General features: G+C 53.5%; 5 protein-coding genes across 5 annotated transcripts; 1 reads left to right on the top strand and 4 right to left on the bottom strand.

Annotated features, from left to right (window-relative positions):
* Positions 1 to 516: 516 nt before the first annotated feature.
* V2A60_008690 (uncharacterized protein) lies at positions 517 to 2,595 on the bottom strand (the record flags this gene model as incomplete). The annotated part of the gene is made up of 1 exon (XM_083259962.1): positions 517 to 2,595. One exon carries the CDS (start codon positions 2,593 to 2,595, stop codon positions 517 to 519), a length of 2,079 nt encoding a protein of 692 aa, XP_083116088.1.
* A 324-nt stretch (positions 2,596 to 2,919) lies between these two features.
* V2A60_008689 (uncharacterized protein) lies at positions 2,920 to 5,793 on the top strand (the record flags this gene model as incomplete). Its single annotated transcript, XM_083259961.1, has 3 exons — positions 2,920 to 3,119; positions 3,172 to 3,365; positions 3,422 to 5,793. The coding sequence occupies 3 exons, from the start codon at positions 2,920 to 2,922 to the stop codon at positions 5,791 to 5,793; spliced, it is 2,766 nt and encodes a 921-aa protein (XP_083116087.1).
* A 271-nt stretch (positions 5,794 to 6,064) lies between these two features.
* Positions 6,065 to 7,776, bottom strand: V2A60_008688 (FAD-dependent oxidoreductase; the record flags this gene model as incomplete). The annotated part of the gene is made up of 5 exons (XM_083259960.1): positions 6,065 to 6,832; positions 6,899 to 7,039; positions 7,087 to 7,296; positions 7,359 to 7,535; positions 7,612 to 7,776. The coding sequence occupies 5 exons, from the start codon at positions 7,774 to 7,776 to the stop codon at positions 6,065 to 6,067; spliced, it is 1,461 nt and encodes a 486-aa protein (XP_083116086.1).
* A 4,993-nt stretch (positions 7,777 to 12,769) lies between these two features.
* V2A60_008687 (fungal specific transcription factor domain-containing protein) lies at positions 12,770 to 14,473 on the bottom strand (the record flags this gene model as incomplete). Its single annotated transcript, XM_083259959.1, has 5 exons — positions 12,770 to 13,529; positions 13,582 to 13,672; positions 13,721 to 14,128; positions 14,188 to 14,287; positions 14,456 to 14,473. 5 exons carry the CDS (start codon positions 14,471 to 14,473, stop codon positions 12,770 to 12,772), a joined length of 1,377 nt encoding a protein of 458 aa, XP_083116085.1.
* Positions 14,474 to 16,973: 2,500 nt separating this feature from the next.
* V2A60_008686 (uncharacterized protein) lies at positions 16,974 to 20,467 on the bottom strand (the record flags this gene model as incomplete). Its single annotated transcript, XM_083259958.1, has 5 exons — positions 16,974 to 17,153; positions 17,255 to 17,359; positions 17,482 to 17,709; positions 17,781 to 18,125; positions 20,438 to 20,467. The coding sequence occupies 5 exons, from the start codon at positions 20,465 to 20,467 to the stop codon at positions 16,974 to 16,976; spliced, it is 888 nt and encodes a 295-aa protein (XP_083116084.1).
* Between the last annotated feature and the right edge of the window lie 42 nt (positions 20,468 to 20,509).

The raw sequence follows: 20,509 nt of genomic DNA, 5'->3' as shown, positions 1-20,509 counted from the left end.
GAGCAGCTCGTATATGGAAGCCTGTGGTTGCCCGTACAGGTCTGATTCCGGCCACGTCCTTTAGAGTTTCCCATGGAGGCTGAGCGACCGTCTCGCGCCACTTTTGGCGGAGATGTCTGCAGCGGCTGTTGAAGACCGCGGCGGCGAAAACCGGCGGCCCGGAGAGCCGAGGGCGACAAGGAGACCGCCCATGAGAGCGCTGGATGGCACCCTGCCGGATCCACGGGACAACCGGTGCTCACGATCGGCCTCGGCGCCAATGCCATTCTCACGCAGGATTCAAGTCAAAGTCATGTATTGTATTGATAGTATACTCAATAACCACATCTACATTAGACATGCCGTCGACCAGATCATCCGTGCGCCCCTGCGATAGCCATGCGTTTCGTTCTTACCTGCAATGCGGGCTGATGGTACGTGCTTCACCGGCCGAGTATGGCGCATCGACCGCACGCTCCCACCCGCGCTCGCCGCGCTTACTGTGTCTGTAACGATGCCAAACCCAACCAAACACGGTCATTTTTCCGTTAGCCAGTCCCAGCCAAGACTGTTGACAGAACCGACCGGCCGCGAGATACGAGTCCCGGTGAGCCGGGTTTTCCGCTTGCGGAATGGCCACGCCGTGGCCAGAGCGGACCCACGCCGCCTGTAGAGCTGAAATATGCCGAGTCCCATCACGCCGCAAGCCGCCGCCCCGCCTACTACGGCCCCCACAGTGATCCCCGTCTGCTTCGACGAGCCGGACGTGCCCGGCGAGGCATCGCACGGCGGCGAAGCACAGTCCATCCCGCCATCGTCGTCGGTGATTTTGATGGATGGATCGATGAGTGCCGTCAAGTTTCTTTGCATGTCTCCTCCGCCGGTGTAGATCTCGGATCTCGGGTCGAGGATCTCTCTCTGCAACTCATCGACGGAAGCCTTCGGATAGTGCAGCTTTGCCACCGTCGCAATGTAACCCACAGTAGCTTGCGTGTCGTAGGGGACAAGCTTCGCGACCTGGATCGCGCTGCGCTGGACTGTTCCGTGTGCCAAGGCGACGGGGAGCACCTCAAATATCTGGGCCGCGGCTTGCAGATGCTGGGACACGAACACATAGTTCAGCGGGAAAAGGAAACCGAGCTGGATGAGATTGCCATCCGTCGAACTACTTGCGCTGTTGGGCAGAATGACGCGAGGCAGGCCCTGCAAAGGCGACGCGGCTGACGAGGGTCGAACCCGTGTTGGGCTGGCGGCCTCTGTAAGTATTGTCGTCGGGACGGCCCCGCCGCTGGAGAGCGTTACTGCGCTCGCCGTAGAAGTGCGGCGGGTGGAACCACTACCCTGTTTGGTCTGACTAGTCACGGTGCCACCATTAGAGGCCAGGTTCTCGGCTACGTTTACATGAACCCCGGCCGGAGGGGTCGTGGGGGACGTGGCGATCAACAGACTACCGTCTACGGTTGTGTTCGCGCCACTCGCCGCAGCATGCATGGCCGTCTGCGGCTTGGACGCGGAAGCGGGAGGCAATGCCGTCGTCGCCGCCCATGGCGTCCGGGAAGTGCTCACGCTGCCTGAGGCGCCATCCTGACGCGATTGGGACGTGACGGCCGCAGTCGCTGTGCTGTGCGCTGTGCGGGAGAGCGCGCTGGCGAGCGTCAGTGTCCGAGTCCTGCTCGGCACCCCGGAGGTAGCTTGACGGAGTGCGGTCGGGGAGGCTGAATGGACGGAGGGTGATTGACGGTCTGCGGGAGGCTCCGTGGGCTTCACAGCCTCAGCCTCAGTTGTAGACCAACCAGGCCCAGGCTTGTGCGTCGCCGTGCTCGCTGGGCCTGCCTTGTCCCCGCTTCCAGGCTGAACTGAGCTTGGATAGGATGCTGTAGTTGCGTCTGTGGACGCGGGCTCGGCTACAGGGTTACTGCTCAAGCCCGACTCTGGCTGTGTGGTAGTCAGGATTGCGAACGTTGTCGGTTTTACTGTGTAGGTGCTCCAGCTTGTGCTGGCCGGCGTAGTAGTCAAATCGCCAACATTGGTGGGTGCCACTACGGGGTCACTGCCCGGGTCCGGGCTACCGCGCACCGCGGTCGGACGGCCAGAGGTAGTCGGATCTGGGGTGTGGGTACTGCTCGAGCCTGGTTTATCGGCCCAACTTGCTGGCTCTCCCGCGGGGTTGCTCCCTGAATTTGAACTGCCGTGGGCCAAAGACGAATCGCTAGAACTTGCTGGCACCCTACCAGGGCTGCTAGTGCCCTCTAGACTGCTCAATATCACCGTCGACGGATCAGAAATTGTCGGTCTCGCACCAGGGGTGCTTTTCGAACTGAAGCTGCTATCTACTATGGTCGAATCCCCAGGACTCGTTGGTGCCGTCATGGCGGTGCTGCTCGAGCCTGGCCTTACGGGCGGTGTGGTGGGGGGCCTGGTGGTTGTTCGTTGCGTGGTAAGACTGCTGCCGGCAGCTGAGGATATCACGGGCGACACTGACATCGTGGACGTCGACAGGGTCGCCTGGGTTGTGTTGAGGAACAGCAGGCCACCTGCGCTGCGCGGTGCTGCATTTCGTAGGAAAGAAGCCGCCGCGGGATGCGTTATCGCAGCAACGTAAAGCAGAAGCTTCATTTGCGCTTTCCCATGCCCTGACCAAGGTCAATAAGGCCTCCAGCCCAGCTCCAGGGCAGCGTCTACTTATACGTGTCCGTACGGAGCAGACTCGCGCGGCCGCGGTCGCGCCACCCGGCCACGAAAAGTAGGACGCAGCGTCCTATTGTGCTGTCCGCATGGTCAGCCAGTTTTGACCCCGTCCACAAGACGTGGCACTCGACCATTCAAGAGCCACATCTGGGCCCTAGCTGAGGGAAACGCACCGGATGTCGTGCCTATAAGACGGCTGACGTGTCTACTGGCCTGCATGAAGCTACAGCCATCTGCTCTGCTGCCGGTAACATGCTCTGTGAAGCATTCCGGCGGGCGCTCCGCCGGCGACCGGCCAAGAGCCCGGGATGTTCCGCGCACCAGAGTCGCAAGGACTCGTACACAGTCAGCCGAAACGTGGTCGTTATCAAGTTCAGCCATACGCTTCCCTTTGACGGGGACTGTGCGGAGACGAGCGAGGCAACCGGATTTGTCGTGGATGCCACGAGAGGGTACAGATGCAGAATCCCGCGGCAGGTCGGTCTGCTGATCCGTGCGTTCTAGCTACATTCTCACGAACCGACACGTGGCCGGCCCGGGACCGTTCTGGGGCTTGTGCATTTTCGACCAGGAAGCGGTCTCCTGCCGGCCTCTCTACATCGACCCCATTCACGACTTCGCCTTTCTCAAGTACGACCCGGAAGGCGTTCACAATACCAAGATAGACGGCCTGGGGCTCAGTCCAGATGGCGCATTCGGTAATCGACCCACCGGCACCCGGCGCAGTACGGAGGAAGACTAATCATTCGTGTAGTCGGCCAGCCGGTACTTGTGGTCGGCAACGACGCCGGCGAGGCCACCAGCATCATCGACGGCGCGATCAGCCGGGTAGACCGTAACGCCCCGGAGTATGACGGGCCGTACAGTGACTTCAACATCAGCTATTACATGGCCAACATGAACCTGAGCGGCGGCATATCCGGCAGCCCAGCCTTGGGCGAAGATGGCCTAGTGCTGGGGATGGTGTCCGGGGGGATGACGAACGGTGCGATATGCTTCATACTGCCGACAGGCCCCGTTCTGCGAACCCTGAACCGTCTACGCCAAGGTCAGCACGTCGCCCGAGGCGACATTCAGTGTCGGTTCACGATGAAGGCGCTCCACGAGTGCAAGGGCTTGGGACTGGGCTCGGAGTGGGAGGAAAGGTTCCGCAAGCTGATCACGCCGTCCGGCGGGCTGCTCGTCGCGGAGACAGTCCTACCGGGCGGTCCCTCCCGCGGGAGGATTCTCCCTGGCGACATTCTTCTCGAGGTGAACGGTGCAGCCGTGCTCCGGTTCGACGAGCTTGAGAATGCGTTCGACGAGCATGTGGACGAGCAGGTGTCCGTAAGCCTGCTCCGGAACGGGGAGCTGGTTCTCGGCATGGTCAACGTCGTCAACCTCTACGACGTCACGCCGAAACGCGTGGTATCGTTTGCAGGCCTCTTCTGCCATGACGTATCATACGTGCAAGCCGTCCGCGCGTCCGTCGCCGCTCGTGGCGTCTATGTTGCGGAGTCCGCGGGGCCGCTGACGATTGGCGACGGCGAGCCCGGCTGGGTCATCCACAGCCTGAACGGGCAAGTGATTCACAGTCTGGAAGAGTTCCTGGATCGGTTGACGATGTTTCACAAGGGCCAAAGCGTCGTGGTGACGTACGCCCGTCTCGAGAGCCTTTATCGACGCAGCGCCTCCGTCCTGACGCTCTACGCTCCGAGCGGCATCACCGTGTTCTCCGAGGATGATGCGACGGGTCTCTGGCGCAGCGCCACGATGCATCTGCGCCCGTCGCCGCCGCCGTCGTCGCCACACATCGGCTACTTGAACAGGATCTCGCCCCACGCCCGGTGTCCGGCCATCATAGCCAATTTGGTCCACGTCGAGAGCCGGGCGTATTTGTCCCTGGACGGCTACCCGGCCACGCTGGCTCGAGGGATGGGCGTCGTCGTTGATGCCGAGGCGGGTCTCGCCGTCGTCTCCCGGAGGGTTGTGCCGCACAAGGCATGCTATCTAAGAATAACGTTCGGCTCGTCGGCGGAGGTGGCGGCGCGGTGCGTGTTTCTGCACGCACATCACTGCTACGCGATCATTCGTTTTGACGCCTCGTCGGCGCCAGGTGGTGTCGGCGGCGTTACGCTCGACCAGCGCCGGCCGCACAGCGGCTCCGAGGCCAGCCTCATCTACTTCAGCGGACCGGAGCAGCTGCTGCGGGGTGACGCTGTACAACGGTCGGTCGTGCTCACGCGCCCGGCGCCTCGCCCGAACACGCCGTCCCTCAGATGCCAGCCGGTCAATGCGGATCTGCTCGGGCTCGAGGAAGCTTCCGAGGTGCAGCGCGCAGACGGTGTAGTCGTGAGCTCGGACGGGTCGGTCCAGGCCATCTGGATGCCCGGCATAGGCGGCCTGCCGGCGGCGAGCTTGTCCAAGTCGCTGTCCCGCTTCGCGCACGATTCCGCGCCCGACCTTCATGTGATACCCGCGGAGATGGAGGTCATCTCGACACGTCAAGCGCGGATCATGGGTGTGCCGGAGGACTTTCTCCTATCTGTTGCAGAGTCGACCTGCACTTCTAGCATTTTCATGGTGAAACGAGCCTTTACCACCCAGCTGACGGAGGGTGATGTCGTGTTGGCGTTGGACGAGACATTGCCCACGTGCTGGGGGGATTTTGAGGTGAGCCATCCTCGCGCTATCCCTGCACGCGTGTGGCGGCACGGCGCAGCGCAGGAGCTCGAACTGAAGAGTATTCGAGTGGATGCTCTGGAAACAACTCGCTGTGTTGAGTTTTGTGGGGCATCGATCCAGCCCACGCCTCTCACCGTCCGCCACTGGCTGAGCCCCGACCAGGCCCTGGACGCTTACGACATTTATATCACGGACGTGCGGGCGGGATCGACCGCGGCCCTGTATTCCCTGCCAAAGAAGGCATTCGTCACCAAAATCGACGGCGAGCTGCTGCGAGACTTCGATGCCTTCGTGGCCGTGGCCAAGAGCCTCTCAGACGGTCGGGTCTTCACCATGACGACGGTGACGCTCAACGGGTGCGAGGATGTCTGTGTTCTACAGTCGAACGAAGAGCACCATCCCTTCGCGGAGTGGACTTTCGACGGCGCAGAGTTCGTGAATAAAACATTGTATCCCTCATAGCATGCTAGCAGCCATAGACCTAACGCCTTGCCGCGGCACACGATAGACCAGCGACGTTGGGCGGGCGGCTCGCTGCCTCGGTCCGGCCTTCTCCGGGTGCTAAGTACTACCCGTCGCGATCGTCTGGACAGAGCTTAACTCTGATCCCCGCACTGCTGGCTGCCAATATATTTGCCTTGGTTTGATTGGCAGAAGGAAACATTCTTATTTAGTATGTAGGACTACATCTATGCGTAGAGTGGAGTGCTCATCGCAGGTCCCCAAAATGCCTTCAACAGCCAGACCACTGCCAGAGCGCGTGAATAGCCCCGCCTGACTTTGTCGCCGAAGAGCTGCAAGCGCAAGCGAAATACAGCCCGGCAGCGACCACAGGACAGGCAGCAAGCACCGCGAACATGCTCAGCAGACGACCCTGGCCCTCGCTCCCGCGCACGCGCTCGGCATACGGCCCGTTGCTGAACACGACCCGTGAATACCTAGTCCGCCACCCCAGGGAAGGAAGACGCACGCGCATAAATTCCTGTAGCATCTTGCGAAGTCCATGGATCGTGGACCCAGATGTTCGCATCTCAAGGTAGTTCTGCATCGCCAGGTCGTTGGTCGTGTGTGCATCTTTCCAACGGCTGGAGGAATATTCTGCCAGTGCCTGCGTGCGTGTCCTGGCAGCTTCGATGGACGAGGCAGCCCTCCCTTCGCAGGGAGCCGCGTCTGCCGCCTGCGCGTGCTTGTCCAGTACAGAAAATAAAACACGGACGTCCTCCATACCTTCGTTCATGCCCTGGCCATAGAAGAGAGCCATCGCGTGCGCCGCGTCCCCGAGGATGACGCCGGAGGACCCGAAATGGTATGGCTTACATTTAATGCTGATTATGGACTGGTGCGGGCCCTGGCTCAATGAACGGATCAGGTACGTGTCGGAGATGCGATCCCGGACGCCTGGAAAGTTTGTATCAAAAAACTGAGGAATCTGGGATCCTTCGGCTCGTAAAGAAGCGAAACGACCCGCGGGCATGAAGAGAGTGCAGGCAAATGAACCATCCTGCGCTAGTCAGCAACAACAAAAAAAGACGTTTTCGCCGCGTGATGAGCTGTCAGGTGGCTTTACCTTGCTGGGAACGGCGATGAACATGGAATCTCCTGCGGGCCAGATGTGCAGGTGGTCCGGTGAGATCCTCCAGGCGCACGACCCATCGGCCTGTGCCTTGCCAGACTTCATGCGAAACTCGCACCAGAGCACATCGAGGTACTCATGCCGGTAGTCCATGCGGGAGACTTCGTCATGTTGTGCCGGACGGTAGAGTGCGCGCCGTCGGCGCCGACCATGATATCGAACCTGACCTCTGTGGTCTGGGAAAGCCAGTCTCTGTCCTCAAACAGCGCCCTGCCACTGTGAAAATCGGCACTGATGAGCTTGTGGTTGAAGAATAGTTTTACATTGGGCAGAGCATCGAGGGAGTCAAGGAGTGCTGCGACCAGAGCTGTCCTATCGATGGCGAGGCCGGTCTGCCGCATTCGGTGGTTAGTATGATATGCGCGTTTCTCTGCTTTGACCGGTAGCCACTCACTCCCCCGAGAGCGTCTAAACCCTGTGACGATTGGAGGAGGCCCCCGAATGCGCTCTTTGCGTGAATCATTCTGCCTCGCAGACATACAGAGCTAGCAATGACACGTTGGAGAAGCTCTGGCTGGCCGACATGACGCAGGGTGCTCATGCCGCGCTCCGAGATGACGAGGTTGACAGGCTGTCCAGGACCGAGAGAGCCGCCCGCAGAATCACGAAGATATGTGTTTTGTTAGGAGTTGGATCAAGATGAGTACGGTATCTGAGTGGCTGCAATCAAGCTTGAATGCGAGCATTGACGAGTGCATACCTGGACGTAGCTCATAAACCTCGACAGCGAAGCCTCGCTTAGCCGCATACAACGCAGCTAAAGCCCCGACTGGACCAGCACCGACAATGACCATTCTCTGTGACTGCGTCATGATGGAGGTGGGATCAAGGTGGAGGCTGCTGGGCGTGCGGTCGTGTGTCTGCAAGAACTGCTGATGTGAGGAAGTAAATGCGGCGGGCGCGAGGAAGCAACATTCGACGCGTTCTTAAATGTGCGTGTTCGTGAAGTGTCATCAGGCTCAACACATTTCCACCACACATGGATTCACATCGCGCAAAGTTTGCAGCTTTTTTAGGGTCGACAATGGCTCCGCAGAGTTTTCTGGCTGCCCATGGCAACTTCACAATCATGGTATGATTAGCTGCTAGAGTTGAGCATCGGGAGTTTGTGGATGAGTCACTGTTTTTCATTTGGAAAATCACCGAAACCCACATCTCTTTTATAGCCGTGCTTGAAAAATTGAGAATCTTGTGGTCGTCAGGCAGGACCAGGTGGGAGGATTGCTTCGATGAACCTATCCCATACGGGATTTGGTAGTTGCGCTGGCTCTGACGATTTGCTTGTTTACTATTCTTGTTTGCGCGCATGACGGCTCACCTTCACGGAAGATGACATGCCGGGGTGAGGAGGACGGTTTCGTTTTCCGGACCAGCCCTGCCATCTCAATAACAACAGGTTCTGCGAAGTCGGTGCTTGCTTTTCGGTGGCATGAAGAATTTACTATATATGGCTATTTTAGCATTAGTAGATGAAGAAATTAAAGACACAGATGCAGAAATGGAACAAATGCACAATTAATTTTAGAAAATTGATTCTCGATTATGGATGCCTCTTTCCCCGCATCGCTAGAAGTAGCTTTTATGATAGAGGAGTACATAATACCTGGTGTAGATGTGCACTGAGTAACAGCCAAGTTCGACTGCCTATTCCGACTGCTGAAAGTCTTGGCTACCGAGTGGGTACCTAGCGGCGCTACGCTGGTGCCTAAAATGACTGCAACTACTATTTTATTTGCTAAAAAAGGGACACTCGTTTCGCCTTCGTGTGTACTATAGCTGAGTTATCTCTGAACAGCTCAATCGTCACCACTAAGAGGCCTCTCAAATCAATTTTCTTCGGCTGATCTGGTGTTTGTGTCTGCAGCGGGTGTTGTGCGGCTTTAGGGTGGATTGTAGCCATTCAGGCGTCAAATTTTTTTTTTTTTTTTCAGGAATTGGGTTTTATTTTTATCAACATTTAGGCGGAGTATCGCGAACTGACGATGTTTTTTTTTGGGGGGGTAGTGGTGTGAGCGTAGGGGGGTATTCTGAGGGCTCGTGGGCGGTTACCGTCAACCCGATAACTTCCTCCCGGGGGGTACCGATTTTCATTGGTATTCTAAGAATCCTCAAGATTGGATGAAGGACCTATGATTGGACGGAGGACGACGCTGTCGATTCGGCCAAGCGAAGGCCTCTGGACTGTCGATTGAGGCGAGCGTCGATGGAAGAAAAGAAAGCGAACAGCAGTAGAGGCTAACTTTTTCCGTGGCTTTTCAATGACTCCTTTCCTTCGATGATACCGGTCGAGCCTCCACCTAGCGCGCACGAAATGTGCTGCTTTTTTCTTGCACGCAGTGTTTCTGTTCTCTCTGCCTTCTCCTAGGTATACACAGACAGGCGAAACTAATGTCCCTTTTTTTGGTTAACTAAGAATAGTAGTTGGCAGCCATCCTAGGCTGCCGTGAAGCGTCGCCAAGTACCCACTCGGTACCTGAAACTTTAAGCAGTCGGAATAGGCAGTCGAACTTGGCTGTTACTCAGTGCACATCTTCACTAATTATTACTCCTATGTGACAAAATCAGTTTCTGACGATGCAGAAGAAAGAGGCTACCAGAAATGGAATTTTCTTCTTTGGTATCAGTGATTTATTCCGTCTCTGCTTTCATACTTTAATTTTTCTTGGGAACATCACGGTGGTATACAGTACCTCAGGGCTCCATGCGCTAAAAGAAAACCCACCCGCTTTTTAATAAGTTAATTACCAGAAAAGGGACATTTATTCCGCCTTCTAGTGTACATCCTGTCTTGAACTACTGGATTTGCTTTACCTGGCGCACACGGTTTAGCGCCAATGCGACATTCCGACTGTCCACGCCATGTCACGAGATCACGCAGGCCCCAGAACCTTTTAGGTCCCGCGCCGCTGTATACCTTCACATGCGTTTTTCGACACGTATTCATTCGGCAGCCAGGGGCATAATTCCAGCTTCTCTATGCCCGAAAAAGTCACACAAAGGTCAGGAAGTGAACCGAAGGAAGGAACCCAAGGTTCGGAAGCTAAAGAAGCCTAAAAGTACAACAAACCGATGAGTCGTGCCTCCATACCGCAACGCGATATGATCAACTTTAAGCTCAAATCACCCGCCAGTGAAGACAAAATCGCAGAGCGTGACCATGAATGCAGAACTAGCAAAAAACACGAGTTTTTGCTGAGTGAACTATCGCAGCGCGAATGCCTCCTTTTGGTATGCAATGGCCATTCTTTCAGCTGCTGCGGCCCGCAAAACATCAGCTAACGCCACTTTGTCAGGTCGAGAGCAGCCTTCAACAGCTGTTAGGTTTTGCCCCCCAGCTCCCGACCGCATCTGGGTCCATATGTGGACATCTACGCGAGGACGAACTGTACGACATGATGCGTCTTTGTACTACTATAAATTCAAGTCTAGATCGGGCTCTCATGCTGCGACGTCAAACCTCGCCAGAGTCTGTTTTACAGACTGTCCTCTGGCGGCAAGGCCTCGTCCCTCAACGGCAATTACGACGCCAAGAAAAGGTGAGTGCTCTTCCCCAATTTGCATCAATGTACCTTGTCGCTGCATGTCGAGCTAATACAGAGCACACACCAGACTCGAGGAATTCAATCGAAACGTTGCTGTGTTTGCGCCACCGTCACCACTCCACTCTGGCGCCGATCGGCGAATGGGCTGCATGTGTTGTGCAACGCTTGCGGGCTACTGCAAGCGAAGAGAAACAGCAAAAAGTCCATTGTCCGCTCAAAATTGTTATTCTCGGAATCCACATTCTTTAACAGCAATCATAATGACCAAAGGTGCTGATTTAAGACAGCGCCGCTATTGAATTCGCGATCGCAATCACAGTAACGAAGTCTCGTCGAGTATCGTGATGTCTGTGTCTGCATGTGTGATAAACCCGACACCGGTCCTAAACACTGTGTTGCAGTCGCCGGTAGCAGTGTCGCCGGGCCTTCTGGTAATTTGTCAATAACAGCCTCGACACGAAAGTTTCCCAGCAACTCGGACACGTATGGCCGTGACATCAGCATTATGGTACCGGAAGCCTTTTGAGGATGTCAGGGCTTTCTTGCCGTGTGCTGGCAAAGTAGTGCTTGCTTACCTTTTTATGTTGCATTGCCGCCAGCCTTTGTCGAACGAAGAGTCGCAAACATCGTATGAGATTATTTGAGCGAGATGTGTATTTAGCTTTGGTCGTATAAAGTTTTCTGAGCAAGTCCATGGGGGAAAAGGAAGGGGAGGATGCAGTTGTAGAAGCAAAGGCCCAGAGACGTTCAATACAGCGATTATACACGGCGGCGTTCTCCTGATCAGTTCTGGAATGCTGACCCACACCGACGTGTTGATCGGCGTCGCTCTAAGTCTCATATTGCGACGATTGATGAGTTACAGTGGCATCACGAAAACGTCATGAGAAAGTATTCGACTTATGCATGATGCTGAAACGGCAAAATTGCCGTGTCGACTGAGTAGCTGACGGGTAGTTAGCGATGATAGGAGCTGAAGGGGCTGAATCTAGAGGCTCGAACCGTTGTTCAGCTGTCTCTGTGTCTATGGGACGGTATGATCATTTCCCATCTTAGTCTGAATGCTGCGAAGATCTCATCTCATTGGTCTGGCATGCGAACGCCGGAGAACTCACGTAGGATTGTCGAGGCAAGAAACCTCTGGGCTGTAGCCTTGGCTTCCGGAAACTGCTGCCTTAGGTACATGTAGTGTGAATATGTTTTGAAATCAGTCTACAAGGTTTTCTCTCCTACACGCCGACAGGCACTCGAATAACTATAGGGTCAGGGTCTACTGAGTTCGCCACAAAACAATTGTTTGCCTGATCGATGTAGAACCCGAAGTCTGTTCGTCAAAAATAACAGAAAAAGTTCCAGAAAACCACTGTTCGTATTCATAACGAAGGAAGAAGAATTTTTTTTTTCGGAGAGTGTTGGACTACCTAGAAGACCGTGCTCATTCTCTGTACAGATGTCCCTTCAGGCTAGTGGGAAGTTGAGAGGGGATGGAAATGGTAACTTTCAGGCGGCGTTTATCATCGACCCTAACAAGCCCACCAAAACCTTCACAGGCAAATCATCCTCAGCGATTTCAAAATTCAGTGGAACAGTTATTGTTCATTTTGACTCGGAAATTGATCTGAGTGGAAAATACGACTTGGATGACAATGCGACTGTTGGAAGGGTCAATGTGAATTGGTCGGCTTCTAATTCGTTGTCTGGGACCAAGATCACAAATTAAACGTCAACTGGCTAAGATGTTACTGCTTGCTCCTTTTCTGAAAGCCACGATGATATCGACTGCGCTGCCCCGTGCAAGTTCTATCATGAAGTCCTGTCTGACAGCTTCATGGCACAACGCGGTATGATGGACGTTCAGGTCAAATCACCCGTATGAGGACGAAATCGCGGAGAGTGATCCTGAACTAAGTACTAGCAAAAACACGAGATTTGGCTGAGTGAACTAAAACAGCGCGGATAGACGTCACTTTCAGCAGGGCGAGAGCAGTCTTCACCATCCGTTAAGCTTTGCACCCTCGGAAGCTTCGTTGGAGTGTTTGTGGATAAAAGCATACTCGAGCAGGTCAAGCAAGGTATAGAAGAGAAGACAAGTCTGTCATAATTACCAGATATATGGACAAAATCCAAGCCCAGTCGTGCTTCTGATCGCCGCCGCTAAACAGAGCTTGGCTCAAAAGATGATTATAGAATTATGAAACCACGACTCATCCGTTAAAGCAAGATTTATCAATTTCAATACGTTAACTTGCGAAAGGATGTCATCTTAAACGCCTTTCTCTGTAGCTGGGACTCCGTAACGGCCAATCAGGCACATCTCGGCAGCGACAACGACACGCCATGTTATACGAGCCATAAACTTCTGTAATATCCCAGCGCTGCTGGAGACTTTTGATAGCTTCATAATTAACGCATTAGTCTCCTGTACAGCATTAATAATGTCTTCGCGTCGGCTTAGACAGCCGACTTCATCGTACAGGACGGCGGAACATAGCGTGGCGGATGTCTGAAAGGCGGAGAACAACATGATTTGGAAGTTCTCGGACTGCAGGTATTTACTTTTGAGAAAAAAACCAATTGAATGAAGCAACTTCAAAGCACAATCAACGCCTTGTGTTCGGAGCTGCAACTGGTACTCAGGTGATTGCAGTGTCATGCGCCTGGATAGGTACGGGCGGAGCGGTCCCAGCATCATTTGGTAGCCTGCAATAAGCAGGACATATCGCTGCATGGGAAGCGATTCGCGCTCCGTATCGAGAGACTCATCGGGGCTGTGCGCATCGAGCTGAGGAGGTAGAGAGTCCATCCATTCTTGAACCACTCGCATGTGCTCTTGAACCAAGCGCGGCCCCGTGACCTCGATGACTGTACCAAATCGGCGCGACAGCTGGTTGATCAAGATAAACTGAAGCTTGATATGTAGTAGTGGCGAAATACAATGACCCTCAAAGGCAAGATCGGGATGGCCAACGTCGCAGTCGAAACTGTCGATGATGCATGATCTCGAGAGGAGAGAAGAGATCTGCCTAGTCATTTTTGTTAACTAGGATCCGAAAGTATCAGATAGTGGAGACGCACCAATCCCAAGTGACGAGTAGACACCACAAACGTCGACGCATTTCAAGATCAAAATCTGGCATCGTGCCGGCTGTTTTTTCCTTATCCATGTCTTTGAATGTTAGTATGCCACTTATCACGTCTTCATATTGCTACGTACAAAGCTCTTGTGCTAGGCGTATAGCGACATTCAGGACGTGCCTTGCTTGAACAAATCGAGCTTCGCGCTTGTACCACAAAAAGGAGTGCATCAGCAGTTGCACGCTGGTTATGGAGTCGCAGCAGCTACTAGGTATGACGTTGTACAATTCGCGGACAGAACGATGGTACCTGTTTGACAAAACTTCAAGACGTTCACCCGATTCCATCTCGAGCTTGTTTCGCAGCTGTCCGGCATGTTGAGTCGAGCAGGCGCAAATGCTTAAAAGTAGGCAAGTCCATTGCAGTTCAAGAGCTTCGCTCGCTCGTTCACTGGCCCACCAGTTGCAATATTCTTCGAGGAAAGAAGGCAGGTATACGATGTAGAATTTGGAATAGCAGTTTGCGATGTAATTCTGAACCAGAACATCTGTTATTCGCGCGTTAGTTGACGCATCGTGGAAAGAAACCAGCACACTCTAGACATACCGATGGTGGTGCGCGAGCCTAGTACTTGCGTTGCACGCAGTAGCTGAGGACAATCTGCAGCGGTTCTGAGAAAGTGCTTGGGCTTAAAATTTTGGATGTTCTACTTGCAGCACCAGCAAAAGTATAGTCAGCGGAAATTTATGCATGGGAAAAAAGATAATTTGAGGAGCTACGTGATGGTGCCCACCAGTAGTCTTGATGCGGTTCGAGCTGAACACCAAGCAGTGGTTTGCAGCAAACAACGAACGGAAATATAGGTCCCACGTACCACGTCTATGGAGGCCATGAAGAACAAGGGATTGAATTGCATGTATCCGAGCGTCTTAAAACAATGGAAGTCAACCGCTGTAAAACTTTCCGGTACAGCATCGTCTTGGTAAACACAGCTTCGCTTTGCAATCGTGCCACGAAACTTGCCGGCCGCTGCGAACGATTGCATAAATCTGCACTGATCAGATACTTTTCGTTTCTGGCAGCGACGGCAGGGCCACAGTCCTGTGCACTAAAGTGGTGAATGAATTAGCTAGCGTGCCGCTTGGTGTGATGGCTATTGGATACGAAGCGAACCCTCTGCTTTCGTCGACGGCATTCGGTGCATGCGGGGCGTGCCTGCATATCGGAGGTGGTCGGACGGCCTTTAGCTACCGGCAGCAGGGCCAAGAAATAATATCGGCATCGGTATTGGCATGTACTGTACCCTTAAAAGTTATGTACAAGAAGAAAGCTATGATGGGAGTGATCAGCGCACCACAATCACAAGGTACGAATTGCGGTCAGAGACGAATCAGTGGGGTGATCGTGTGCTACTTTTGACAGAAGCGAGATCGGACCGTCGCCGTAGAGGAACGTAGGTAGATGCATAGTGAGCTAGCCCCCACCCACCTCCATAGAATCTCTCCCCTTCAACCACTGGGAACCAGGGAGGGGGTTTCCATGATTCTGGGCATCAATGAGAGAGTCGGGACTTGGCCCACCGTTCAAATGGAATCGGCATTTTGAAAAATCGCGAATTCGCGGGGCGTAATGCCTTCTAAACCATGGGCAGACTGAGAGCCATTGTTGTGCAGAATCTGAAGCCCTCTGCAGGAAGACCGGAATTTTCACGCCCTATATGTTGGCGCACTCATCAAGTATCCACCAGCCTCTCGTCACAAATATCCCAAAGGTGGATCGTCTACCAGCGTTTCTTGGCCGCGCATCAAGCCACAATGACGGGGAAATATCAAGGGGGCTTTCAGAGGCGCGGTTATTATTCCATTTGATCCAAAGAATGTTTAAGCACGATTTCGTGTAAAGGTACGCACGCCCCCGCCAAGTAGGATGATGATCTACTGGGTGTTTGGGTTCCGAGACCCCAAACAACCCAATAGAGGCAGGTTGTCAAACTTATTACATTCAAAGACGAATAAGTATTAATATGCATCAAGAAAGACTCGTCCACTTCAATTTCGTATGGCACGAGCCACTTCGCCGAGGTGACGGCCCTCTCGAAGACGGAGAACGAACAACGAGAGGCAAATGCAAAACTCAGCAGGGGGCGGAGGGGAAGAAAAAAATTGGTTATGTGAAGGCGTTCGTTTGTCTATTGCTGAAAGTCGGGCGCTTCAGGAACAAAGGGAAGTCCTCACTTGCCACGACCTCAGACATTCTCAGAGTTCAGCCTACATAGGAACGAGCGACCTGAGACCGGTCATGCTGACAGCAGTAATTTGTGAGAACGATTTCTACCGGGTGAAGTGGCGTTGATATATCGATCGGGTAGACCTGGGGTGGTTGAACGGCTGAGCATGGTGATTTGGCAGTAGCTAACTGCATTGCGGGCAACAAATGCGAAGTGCTGAGAATAACGCAGCATAGCTTCGAATGCGGGCAACCAACTGTCCCGGAAAAACACTGCTGATTACTTCTGCAAATGCACGCGTGGCTGGGGCTCGCGCTCAGACATGCATGACATGAACTGGGCAAGCAGTCAAATTTTGGCCGCTTGGCTTGCCGCCATAGCAGAACTGGCTCAACCATCTGTCCAGAAAATTCTGGATGTCCGCGCAGTCGATGCCCTCATTTGCTGGCAATTTTGTCTTATCAACGAAGGTGGCTTGTACTTCAATGGCGGCCTATGTGTCGCTTCAGCTGGACTCAGGCATCATAGTCCTAGACATGCATGCGTGCTGAGACAGGCTCCAGAATGAGATGTGACCTTGGCAAGGCTCCCTGCAGACATCCTTATTTGAATCCAAGCCAGGCTGGCGACCCATTCAATTTCCTCCACTTGAAGCATGCGTTGAGTTGAATTGAAGCTGATTCATCATTCTGGTCGTCGAATTGAACAACCTCAAACGCAGATTGAATAGATTGACGCTCACCTCCCCGAATTTTCTCTACTTCCTCGTTCGGCCCCTGTATGATGCTACTCGCTGCATCCGCAGATACATCGAATAAGGGATATATGGCGTTAATCCGGCCATTTCTCACGCACAACCTCGAACTCTGCCTTGCCCCGATGGTACTCGCCACCAACCGACTGCATTGTGGCGAAATCATTCGTCTCGCGCCACTGAAGAGGCGCTCGTACTCTGCGGACACAGAAGAAATCGACAGCAAATCGAGAAGCAATCTTGACAGACGTGCGTGTTCTTTCCATTCCCCCACCAGTATGTACTGAAACAGGTTGGTGACAGATGGGTCGCTTTGTGATTCCGGGCTTGTCAGCCACCGGTCGTACTTATCGTGATCTCCTACCAGCGAGGTAGTAGAGGACGACCAGTTCTCGGTCAGGAATTACGTCCCTACGCGAGGTTTTTCAACGCTCTCATGGTCTTCGGCCGCTTGTAGAGAGGCTCCTTTTCGGGCGTGTCAGGAATCGAAAGTGTCTTGTATTCACTCTCCCACAGATCTTCGACGAGCTTTTTTGCCTCCTGCAGCCAGGCCAGCTGTAATTTATCGGCCCAGGTGTTATCGAAATAGCTCTAGCGGGAGATAAAATTCAGAATGGCGGAGGCGTAATATGCCGGCGTCTTGTCGAGCTTCGTGTAGTAGTCGTTCAACTCGGCTCAGCCCCCGTCGCTACACAAATCGTGCGAAGCGTCGAGAGCCAGCGATTGAGATCATCGAGCACAACGTCCATAGGCTTCTTGTGTCGTATCTTAGGGTTTTCCGACTGCGAAAAGAAGTCCTGCTAAAACGTACGAAGCCGGTACATAACTTTGTCTGATCGATGAATGCAGTGAATCAAGTTGTGGAGCTTCCCGATAGAGCCATTCTTCCGCAAAATTTTGTACTGGTAGCGTCGAGAACGGGCTCGCCGTCGATCTCTGCTTCAAAGATCTCGGCTTCGTGCCCAAACAAGAGCGCTTTCACCATCACGTTGAGAACGTGACCGAAACAGCACACCTCACGCTTTAGTGGTTCGAACCCTAGCACCTCTGGCATTTCATCCGTCGCTGTGTCCATCTTGCCGGCATCGTCGAATGTGATGTATCCAATACTATCGAGAATAGCTCTCCAGGATCTCGAGGATTTGGGCTGCAATGTTCGCTCCCGTTTGTGAACATTGAGATCCGGCAATCCAAGGACGAGCTTCGACGGTAGCCTACTTCCATCAACATAGCAGAGAATTCCGTACAGGGCGTGCCAATTCCCGGAGCACCAGCCATCAAATGATATGTGGATGGGTTCTGGAATCCCTCGCAGATGGTTATCGTCGACTTTTTGCGTCGGTGAAGTTCGACGATCCTTCTGCGTACCGTGTCGTGAGGGATGTGCGCATTCATCACGGCAACCGATGGTTTCAGATACTCGAACACGCCGTAAAGGCGTCGGTGCTCCGGCTGGTGAAATGAGATATTGGCGTCAATCAGCCACTCAATCAGTAATTTCTGGGAGTGGTATCTGTTGAAGCGTCGGACAAGGGCATTCACAACGACCTGCTCTTCGGGATACTAGACGTTGAGGTTAAGCATGTCCGCGATACCTCTCGAAGGCGTTTTCTCGTGAGTACGCCTGACAAGGCATTGCCGACCCCTGATATTCGAAGATCAACAAGCACACGTAACGCCGCATATGGTGTACAAGCCTGGCGCGCTCTGTACAGTATCTAGCCCGAGCAGTTTGCGCTACTCGTAAAACACTTCATCCATTTCCTTTGTTTTCAGTAATATCGCCACCGCAGTAGGGCTCCCGCTGGATCCCGTACAAAGACCAAGAGACAAACGTTTTTTGGCGCTGTGCGCCTGCGGCGGCAACCGCAGACGTGTATAGCTGCATCATCGTGATCCTGCTGATGGGTATAAATACTGACAGACAGGGGCCATCCGGCGCGACATTGCTATGTTGGAGAACGATGGCAGGGAGACTGTTCCGGGGGCAACTAGCAAGAACATGGGGCGCGCACATTTATCGAAACTGCTAAACTGCGAAACTTTTTCCACTTTTAAGGCTGTGAGCAGCTGTTGGTGATGGAGGCTTTTGCAGGCGCTAGCCCGTAACAACCACAAAAAACATGAATTTTGGTGCGCTCATATTGCTTTTTGCTGCGCGCGTCTCGCCCAGCAGCATCTTCAGACCCGGCAGGCTCGACTAGGCCACCACGAGGGAAGTTCGTCTTTCTCTCCTTACTTGGAAGCGCGCTACCTTACGACGACAGAGGCGCTCCCCTTGGTCCTCGTATAACGACCAAGTGACATAGAGGAGATGCGCGTACTTCTAGCTTCAGCTGAGCGCGAGCCGACAAATCGGCACTCTAAAGGTCTCACACGATGTGGCACTATGCTTGGTTGGCTGGTAGGTTTTGCGTTAATTGGGACGCGTCTTCGTGCAGCAGAGTAAGATTTGACGAAAGCGCGGCCGGTCACTGAATGAATTTGGACAGGGATTGGGTAAGAACCGGTAACCGGGCCTGATTTGGTCGCTACTGAGCGAGTCAGAGCCCGGCCCCGATCCGCTTCCTGTTATCTCCAACGCCGACCGCCTCTATCAGCAGCCACATCTACTATGGCTACGCCCGCTCCCCGACATTCGGTTCGTAGTTATAGCAAGTACATCCGATGAGCGTACTAGTTACACTGTATCCCATTGGCGTACTGGAAATACCAAGCCCTGTTTGCGTACGAGTGGTAGTACATCCATCTGGCGACGAACTAGCAGTCACGCAACCCACCCGACAATCCGGACAATCATTTCTAACCATACTGTACTAAATCTTAGCTCAATTCGCTTGCTACCTCGCGTGAAAACAGGTAAGGGGTCTTACCAACGCCATAGATCATTCCCCATATTGACACCCTGCCTCGAACAGCATCGTGTGGGGCAGTCGTTCATTTCGCAAACGCCCCCGTCTTCTATAAAATAGAGAGTTCGGAGGGTTAAAGAGCAGTCATCGTGACTTAAGCAACAACGTTGTAACTTACTAATGCACCCCTCGCAATTACATCCTGGAGTATCAGCAGCCATCACCAGATTGGACATGAAAAGTCCTCCGACAATCCAAGAAAGCCGCATTTCGAAAGCCTTCCGTAAGTCAAAACGGACGTCAGCCTCAGATGTAGGAGTAGGAGCGAAGGGAGGGAGAACAATCTTACGGGACTAGAACTAGCGGGTCGGAAGGAAGGAACGAAATAATTTTTGTGGAAGTGCGGAGGAGGAGAAGGAGCTACTTTTTATTTATGTAGCATCTCAAATCGACTCCTAAGCCCAGGCGTACCCAGGCCGCTGTTGATCACTGCCTGGATATGTAGACCCACGTATGCTGATGTGCGCTGTCATCGTCTTGGTACAGTCAGATGGCTGAGCACATGCAGCTGGCAGTACGATGATAGCTCTTGCCGCCGAGGACTGCTATGCGGCGTGACAGGGCTCTGCATAAACATATAATCAGCACACGATACGACGTACCGTCATATTACATCATTGGACACACGCAGTTACTATTACGGATACGGTCAACATCGTGTGAGCAAGGTTGCCGGCTTGTGCTTTCAACATTGTGTACCGGTAATCGGACTGATAGTGGGCGGGGAAACTACTCGCCATTTCATGGGAAGACCGTAGCGCCCCAAGCGAGTTTAGCTCCGGCAGTTCGCTCGTGGACATGTTTTCTTCAACACTGTTGAGGCTTATCACATATTATGCTATCCCTTAGCAATACAAACACTCCGGCTTGAGGATGAAGCGAGGTTAATGCGCAGTGTAGAGTGTACATGTCGCCGCAACCACGCTCGCGCAGTGTGGCGAGTTTTCTTTTTCGTTTTTTTACGGTGAAGAGTATGTGAACATTATAAGACATGGCGGGTCTCGTGGAGTAAAATCTGCACGGATCCAACGTGTT

The sequence above is a fragment of the Cordyceps javanica genome, chromosome 6, assembly GCF_051103115.1.
Source record: "Cordyceps javanica chromosome 6, complete sequence".
NCBI lineage: Eukaryota > Fungi > Ascomycota > Sordariomycetes > Hypocreales > Cordycipitaceae > Cordyceps > Cordyceps javanica.
This window is presented reverse-complemented; position numbering and strand designations above follow the sequence as displayed.